The 9366-nt window shown below is 38.0% G+C and overlaps 1 protein-coding gene and 1 long non-coding RNA gene across 3 annotated transcripts in view; one reads left to right on the plus strand and one right to left on the minus strand.

Annotated features, from left to right (window-relative positions):
• LOC125228147 (somatostatin receptor type 2) overlaps window positions 1-8661 on the plus strand; it is a 300930-nt gene extending 292269 nt beyond the window's left edge. For both annotated transcript variants that reach the window (XM_048132603.1, XM_048132602.1), the window contains one exon: window positions 7048-8661. In XM_048132603.1, coding sequence (XP_047988560.1) covers window positions 7089-8339 — 1251 coding nt within the window. In that variant the 5' untranslated portion in view covers window positions 7048-7088 and the 3' untranslated portion in view covers window positions 8340-8661. The remainder of the gene's footprint in view (window positions 1-7047) is intronic.
• Window positions 679-4038, minus strand: LOC125228148. Its single transcript, XR_007177255.1, has 7 exons — window positions 3904-4038; window positions 3387-3501; window positions 3018-3186; window positions 2366-2509; window positions 1700-1777; window positions 1440-1566; window positions 679-1060 (listed from the first exon to the last, which is right to left on the minus strand). It is a non-coding gene; the product is annotated as an uncharacterized LOC125228148 (long non-coding RNA).
• Window positions 8662-9366: the final 705 nt, after the last annotated feature.

Genomic DNA, 9366 nt, shown 5'->3' on the forward strand with positions numbered 1-9366 from the left:
ATACTTGGCACCTACTACTACTACCTACTTAGAATAAATAGTTTTTTTCTTGCGGCGGTTATCACATCACAGCTAACCTAACAACTTACAAGTTCAATGGAGGAAGAAATCGAAATTTTAAAAACATGGGAGTTGGAGAACTTAAGACGCTACAGGAGCGAAAATGCTAAAATGGAAAGGAGCCCCCTTTCAATTTGAGAATTCAAATTTAATATACAAGTGTTATTAACTAGATTTATCGAAAAAAATGTCCATTAAGAACTCAGTTAAAAAATATTGCGAAAAAAATCTTTAAAATCGAGGTTCCGCTCTCGACTGTTTCCCCCTTCAAAATTAAGTCAATCGTAACTAAATTTGAGAATCTGAATAACAATGAAATAATCAGTGTCGGACCGTTCAGTTTTTGTGGCTAATTGTTACCAATTTTGAATACCACACCTTTTTTACGCCATAATCAATAACACCGTTTTTGAAAATTTTCGATGGGCTCTAGCGTCTTTAAAAATAAGAATCTCAAAAAATCAAAACGGTCCGACACAGATAAAAATTATTATAATCTGTCTTGAAAAAAATCATTGCTGTATCTTGAAAAACCAGGGAGGAAATAGTCGAGAGCGTTTGTATGGAGAATAGATCACTCCTGTATCGTCTTAATACCAGAGTTCACCAGTAAGTACAATGTATTATATTTTCATTGTATTATATATTTTGTAGCACGTATCTACTGCGTTCATAATGGACTGTCTTTCATAGATTATCGATCTGCTGACAACAACTAGAAATGATTCGATTTTTTCAAGAGACTCACCCACAACAATTATGTATGGCTGGCATGACAATCCTATTTTTTGAAGTGTGGCTATGCGAAGTTCGATGGTCTGGCTAATTTCTACACTAGAGCGGATATGCTTTATGAAACCTTCCCTTACTTCCATTTTACTGGGCTTCCAATTTTGACTTGCACCGGAACCTCGCTTCTTCTTTTGGCGGTCTGCCGCAGTGTTCAGCAAAAATGGAATGGTGAGAAATCCGGCTATATTCGTTGTTTCCTCATAGGGCGCTATAAAAATGGGACTAGTTAGTAAAATATTATTACAAACGATATAATATAAGGAAAGATCAATGCGGGTAAGTGAACAGTGGGGCAACTGAAACGAGCCACGAAGGTTAAACAAACTTTGCCACCGAGTGAAATACAAAATTTTACACTACACCGACACAAACAAAATATTAACTGTAAAACATCTAACTAAATCAAATCTATCAAGCTTGAGACATCCAGTTAAAATTTGTATGAAATTTCTTTGCACTCTTGTGGACAAAATGCAGTTTTGCTATCTGTTTTTGAAGACTAAAGAGAGCCTTTGCCAGTCGGTGTGGTGAAACTAACTATTTTAACATAGACAACATCTGCTTTATCAATTTTATCATATACTTACAATTGGTAAGTGCAGTAAGTTCGACTTTTTGTATTTCAGCTGTTCCTGAAGATTTATTTTCATTGATGGAAAATTTATAAACAAATTGTCCTAGTAAATTTCATGTGCTTTTGAAGTCGTTAAGCCGCTGGAATGATAAAACAAACAATTAAAAACAAAAAGTAAAAAGAAACGAATGCAGTATTCAGTTATACATATAATAATTATTTTAAAGTTACATAGTAAAAAGTGACTTAGCTAGTTAATGTTATTATATTTACCAAAGAATATCCTTGTGGTTTTTTGAGAGCAGAATATTTTCAAAATAGTGATGCAGAGTCCAATGACTTTTCCACAATCTGAAAAATATTTAGAAACTTTACTTTTCATTTGCCTCTTTAATTAATATAATTATAATACAATTAATTACAGTCATAACCTATACACTCACAGTATAATGTATCATAATAATAAATAAATTAATTAATGTAATAGGACATTCTTACACAGATTGACTGGGTCCCACAGTAAGCTCAAGAAGGCTTGTGATGTGGGTACTCAGACAACGATATAATTAATAAACAAATAATTATATAAATAAAAAACATCCATGACTCAGGATTCTCAGGAACATACCTGTGCTCATCACACAAATAAATGTCCTTACCGGGATTCGAACCCAGAACTGCGGCTTAGTAGGGACGGTCACTTAGTCACTACTCGCTAGGCCAGCCCGGTATCTTGCCTAACAATGCAGTTATATTAAAAATATTATTGTGATAAGATGAGTATGTTACTTCAAAAATGGTTGGAATAAAATCTCTCTCTGGTATGTTGGTCTGCCTATGCAGTATTCATTTATTGAATTGTAATTCTTATAATGTTTTTTACAATAAAATACAGAACCTCCTCCTTCTAGGTAAAGAAGTCTGTTAGAAACTGCTTACCCTGGAATTATAACTGGGCTCTGCTTTCTTCTCAGCAATTGCAGATGGCACATTTTCCTTTTCCGAGGACAAGTTTTCCTTTTCTGAAGTTTCTATAACTATTAGGTCTGTGCTTATGTTAAACTCAGAAAAATCCATCAGGGTCTGGAAATGAATGATACAATTAATATCACATACCATACTACAAAATTATGAACAGCGTGGAAAAATATTTGGCCCTAGAGGAACCGTATTACATCTTTTTTTAACTCAAAGTTAATATTTTTCAATATTGCTACAATATCTATAATTGGGGGCCATTATGCTAGCAGACAAGATTTAAAATTGAAACAACTCTTAAGGGCAAAAGGTAATTATTTCTCTGTTAATTAATCTATTACAAAGGACTCCACTGAGCCTTGCCTTATATTATGAAATTACTCTCTAATTTACTAAGTTTACAGAGCCGAGGGCTAGCTACACTTGAACATGAGACTAAGGTTTTAAATTATTTAAGGGAACAAACGTGGATCAGCGAACTCTTGAGTTAAAACTACGGGTAGAAACGGTGTACGGCGGATATTAAAATAAAAGGTATAGTAACACGGAGGGTGCCAGAACCATAATTATGCCGGTTCGATGATGTAGATAAGAGTGATTGGAAAGGTCTAACCTCAAACGTGCTACGTCAGCCGCCTCAGACCACCACGACTGCCACGTCAGCCGCCTCAGAGATGGTGTCGTGTGGATGACGGCAGCGTCAGCTTGCCGCCTGTAGGTTACCGGAACACAGCGGGGAATGCTGGCGACCGGCGCGAGGATTAGGCGACGCGGCGTGAACCCTGAAATGTGTATACCAGTCTTTAAGTAAAATTCCAAAGACGGCGTCCGTGAGACTTGGATCGCCCGTAGGACAGGGGAATTGCCCCGGAATTCGAATTCCGAACGTCAACGCGTTCTGTGAAACGACCTACTGCTAATTTGGAATTACACATAACCTAAGTGACAATTTGACAAGGTTTTTAAAGAATGTACAATTTACCGTTGGTGGACAAAAGGCGAGCGGAGAGCAGTTTTGCACTTATTTCAACACCCGGGCACGCTGGGCGTCGCCTATTACCATCGGAACATGGTTTTATTAGCGTCCGATTCCGGGGCTGGAAAATATGCAACGCTTTGTTAGAAACTATCCAACTATAAGAAAATACACAACAGAATCACTATCAAAACTCACTCAAACGGGCGATTGCGCCCGATTTTGACTCGGGCTAAAGATCCCCTCGCAATTCTCTCCCTGGCAAAAATAATTCCGGTCTCTCTCATTTTGACGGAACTATAGTTACCATACCAAGTCTAAATCGGCTCGCGCCGCGAACAGCACATGCCGGACGTTCAACGAAAATTGAGCCAACTTAAATGTGTATTTTATAGACAAGAAATTTAAATGTGTATTATTACGAGATTGCATCCATTATCGGCCGGGGCCGCAGCCCAGCAAGCTATTGGCCTCGTGTCATTAGCAACTTGACTAAATAATGAAAAAAATACATTGTACTTACTGGTGAATTTTCGTATTAAGTTCTCCAACTCCCATGTTTTTAAAGATTCGATCACTTACTCCATTGAACTTGTAAGTTGTTAGATCTGTGATGTGATAGATAACCGCAAAAAAATTAACACAAGACTCGTTGACAAATCACTTCGGCGTCAGTGTTGCCAACTCCGATTTTGAAAAACGCTAGGCTAATGTATAGAAGATGTCTAAAATACGTTAACATTTTTTTTTAAATGAGTCTACCTCGAATTAAAGGCATAAAGGTACTTAAAATAAATGATTAAAAATAATTCATAAATGATTAAAAATAATTCAGTACCTATCTAAAATTGAAATGCCGTCAAATGATACCTAATGTGCAGTAAAATTCACCTTTGTTATTTGGTTACGAGTCTGTTGTTTTTTAGCAATATATTTGATGGAATTTTTATTTTAACTAATAGATAGTAATCAATAGTAAAGTAATCAATAGTAAATTACGATACAAGTGGGAAATTTGAAACGAGTTGTGATTAAAACACGAACGAAGAGAGTTTTTTAAATCGACAGGAGTAGTGAATTACCTATAATACTTATTCTATTCGTACATGTATCGTACAACGTTTTACAATACATACCATAATTATGTAATAGTACATTACGATACAAGTGCGAAAAGGTGGAAGTTCGAAACGAGTGGCAATAAATTAAAACACAACAGAAGGGAGTGTTCTAAATCAACACGAGTTACGAATTTCCTTTTCGCACGTGTATGGTACGACGTTTTTCAGTACAGATGGTCCTCCGAAGTTTCGACCTGACAAGAAATGAATCACTTTTCACACTAGTGCGTAAAAAACGCAACATCTGTACTGAAAACTATATTATAAGTCAATAAAAATATATATTAGCCCCAGTGTCAATATATTGTAAGTAATATATTATATGTTGCCCGTGTGGTGACGGGTTAAGAATTTCACAACCCCCTTTCTTCCCTTGGGTGTCGTAGAAGGCGACTGTGGGATACCTATGGGTTAAATTGTGGCGTAGGCGAGAGGCTGGCAACCTGTCACTGCAATGTCACAGTTTCGTTTTCTTTCAATCCCTTATTTGCCAAGAGTGGCACTGAAACGAGTAGATTCATGTGCTACCCCTTCATGGGATACAGGCGTGATTGTATGTATGTATGTATGTATATTATAAGTCATAATTTATTGATTATTTCTCCTCATTTCCTCGCAAATTAGGACAAATTAAATAAATATACTAAAGCAATCTTAGCCTTGGAATGCTTGAATTTTCTGCCTTAACATGTACCTATATAATTATATGCTTAAAATCCTTGCACTTTAAGATGAAGCCTCACGCGCCACGCCGAGTCACGTGATCACGCGTATATATATAGCGTAACCGAAATTGCTCTAGTGTGGCTTCACCCTTTAGGGCTTCTAGATAGAACTTGCTACAGGCTCTGCGCTGCTTTATCCGGCACTGCGTCTGAGCTGAGCCAATTATAGCATTTTTTCTGGGAAGGGGTGGATCCGTTCCTGACTTGGATACTCATGAAGAATACAAAACTGAACCCATATCGAGTCCGGCTATGCTAACGCTGCAGCGTTTTTGATAACAGTGTGCAAGCGTTATTGCGATTATTAAATAACTTTAACGATTCTGACAACACTTTCATAGTGGGCTATCAAATATGAAAAGCATGGTTAGCTTAATAGGATCAGCATGGCAATCCGTAAATAACTCACCCTTCCATTTATTTTGAAAATTGTTATATTACATCGACGTCCGCCACACACGAAAATTCATAATAAAATTGAATACCATATGGCGATGACAAATATGGTTGCTTTCAAGTTGATGCCTTAGACCAAATATGTAAAAATATGTGCCCAATGCTAAATAAAAATTTTCGATGAAAGAGCCGTGAAAATATCCCAGATCTGGTATATTTTATTCCGAGTTGGCAACACTCGCACGCGCTGCAGGAGGGGCGCGGGCGGAAGGCGGATGTACAAACGCTTACCCCTACTATTCACTTGATTGATCAGATTACCAATTATTTAATTTGTTTATTATGATAATAGATTTAACAATTCATTCTTAGTAGAACTCAATTCATTTCGTAATTGATACAACAATTTGATCATAATGGGATTGAGAAATGTATCTTCGTTGTTTCAAAATTTTGTATGTCTAGAACTATTGACATACTTATCTGTCTTAAAGAATTAGTTGAGGATTGAAGCAACCTAGATTTAGTTTATGTCAAATACCAAGTCTTATTTGAATCAACAAAGACAAAATAATCAAATTAAGCATGAAAATGCTTAAAACCATTAACATACTTATTTGTTTTAATGAATTAGTTCAGGATTGAATGTACCTACACGTTTAGTTGTTTCAAATACCTAATCTTATTTGAACCAACAGACAAAATAATCAAATCAACTATGAAAATGTTTAAAACCATTAACATACTTATCTGTTTTAATGAATTCGATCAGGATTGAATCTACCTATGTTTAGTTGTTTCAAATACCTAATCTTATTTGAATCAACAAAGATAAAATAATCAAATTTACTATAAAAATGTTCAGAACTATTAACATACTTATCTGTTTTAATGAACTAGTTCAGGATTGAATCAACCTATGTTACATAGTTTTGCCTAACAAGTTAATAATTGATTCAAGGTGTTCATTGGTTAGGAATAACAAAACACCTAAGTTATTAGTTCAATCATACATTCCTTTATTGTTTTAGTAATCAGCTTTATTTGAATTGTATAAGATCGTAATTGTAGTGATTAACTTAACGTCAACTAAGAGAAAACTGCTCTTAGTTGGCCTTCATTTTTTAGAGTGTAGGTACCATTTTTATTAGGCCATGAGATTCAAAATGAATAACATATGTAGAAGAATCATATTAAAACCGGCTTACGTATAAAATCAGGCCACCTAGCATTGCCCACGCTCAATCAAAATGCTCCCTATTATCCATAACATCTTCAGCTCTCATGCTCTAAAGGAACATGTCGAGCAATCCGACTTTTGATACGTGAGTGACCCATTCTTAAAATGTCAGAGTCTCAATTTGATCCATAATACTTCAATACATACTTCAATGCATGTACTAACAGTTTGTCTTTTATTTCCAGGTAAAATCTCCTTCATCACTTCTCGACCCACTCCTATCAACATGGAGCTCGAAGACGTCGAAAACTACGGCAACGGCAACTTCACTTACGACGAAAACGGCACCTACAACGGCACCGCCTTCGAGAACTGCCCCAACATCAACATCCCCGTCGTCTACGTCGTCACCCAGGTCCTCTATGCCCTCGTCTGCATCGTCGGCCTCCTCGGAAACACCCTCGTCATCTACGTCGTCCTACGATACTCCAAAATGCAAACCGTCACCAACATGTACATCGTCAACCTAGCCATCGCCGACGAATGCTTCCTCATCGGCATACCCTTTTTAATCACAACTATGTCCCTCCGAGCCTGGCCTTTCGGCAGATTCATGTGCAAAGCTTACATGATCTCCACTGGAATCAATCAGTTCACCAGCAGCATCTTCCTATGTATCATGAGCGCCGATAGATATATAGCAGTCTGCCATCCAATAGCTGCGCCGCGTTTAAGAACACCGTTCGTTTCTAGAGTAGTCTCCGCTGCCGCTTGGACTGCTTCTGCTCTCGTTATGACTCCTATCTTCATGTACACAACTCTGATACCGACTGAAAACGGACTATCATGCAACATCGTCTGGCCAGAGCGAGAGTTCAACAAAGGACAAACATCGTTCACTCTTTACTCTTTCGCTCTCGGCTTTGCAGCACCGCTGACTCTCATTTTCGTCTTCTACTGTCTCGTCATCAGAAAATTAAAAACTGTCGGACCAAAGAATAAGTCTAAAGAGAAGAAACGAAGTCACAGGAAAGTGACGAAGTTGGTTCTAACGGTGATTGCCGTGTATGTGCTTTGCTGGTTGCCATATTGGGCGTTTCAGGTGGCTTTAATCTACTCGCCACCCACGGAATGCGCTAGTCGCATAACAGTGACAGTTTTCTTGGTAGCCGCTTGCTTTAGCTACAGTAATTCTGCTATGAATCCGATCCTCTACGCATTTCTGTCGGATAATTTTAAGAAGAGTTTTCTAAAGGCGTGCACGTGTGCGGCAGGGAAGGATGTGAACGCGACTCTGCACGTGGAGAACAGTGTGTTTCCGAGGAAGCGGGGTGGTGCTGCAGCGCGAGCGCAAGCGAGAGCTTTGAATGAGACTCGTGCAAGTCTTTGCGTGCCTGTTGGAGGTCCGTCGCGTTCTGACGCGTCGACGGCAGTGACTACTAGGTCAGCGGTGCCGAGTGAGGCGTTCGCGCTGGAGCCTCCGCCGGGGCAGAGCGCGCCCCTGCTGGCGCCCAACGGGGTCACCTCGCGCATGTGAGTGCGGCCGCGGCGCGACCGCGAAGCCTCGAGCGTGTGTGTGGAGGAGGACACACTCATAGTGTCCTTAGACTAGAGTGGTAGAGAGATGGACTCATTGAGCGGGGGTGCGTGACGCGAGCCCCGTCGCGCACCGCCGCTATATACGAATTGTTCCTCTAATTCTAGTGTCATTATCGTGTAAAAAGGTGTTTCGGCCTAGGGTTGTAACGATGAATTTATTAAAGTGTAGTTTTGTATGTCATCGTAAGTGGGGATGTAAAAATGTACATATCGTGTAAATATTCATATTTGTCACATGTCTGTTGTAATAAAATTACATTTGTGAATTTGTTGTGTTTGTTTTTTTCCCCTTTATAGTAACCTTGAATTGAAAGCAAGAGGTGGTATACGTGCATAATTGGCTATTCTAGGCTGTAATCAATTACCTGAAATTGTAATAGGTACCATTCCTTATCCTAATTTTCAAATTAAGCAAAATTTTCAAATTAAGCCAAGTTTCTTTGGACATGTCATTAGCATAACTACATGGATTGAAATATATAGTGAGCTTAAGAACATTTTATGACCTACCTGAAACCTAGTAGAAGTAGTTAGTTGGTATACCGAAACTTATAAACAAGAGTAGGTAAGTAAAAATTCTATAATGTCAATACGGATAAGTGTGTCATAAGGAGAAGTGTGTCTGGCCTTCTCATTTGGCCTATTTATTTATTATTTATCATTATTTATTTATTAAAATTTACACAAAGTTAACAGTCTTACACCAAAACACTTATGTGGTAATTATATTCTAAATATAAAGCCTAGTGTTTTGGAAACTTTTTTGCATATAGTGGTTATAATTATGAAGTCTGAAGTCGAGTTGTTTGTCCAAGTATAGTCCTAAGTCACGTATTTCGTATTTAAACGATGATCAGTGTTTATTAAGAGTTCAATACGTTTACCACTAATCGTAAGTGGCAAGATGCAAAAGAATGAACTCGCAAAACCACCAGTGACAAACCGTAAATCAGTGAAATGTGAAG

This window comes from Leguminivora glycinivorella, chromosome 7 (genome assembly GCF_023078275.1).
Source record: "Leguminivora glycinivorella isolate SPB_JAAS2020 chromosome 7, LegGlyc_1.1, whole genome shotgun sequence".
In the NCBI taxonomy this organism is placed as follows: Eukaryota; Metazoa; Arthropoda; class Insecta; order Lepidoptera; family Tortricidae; genus Leguminivora; species Leguminivora glycinivorella.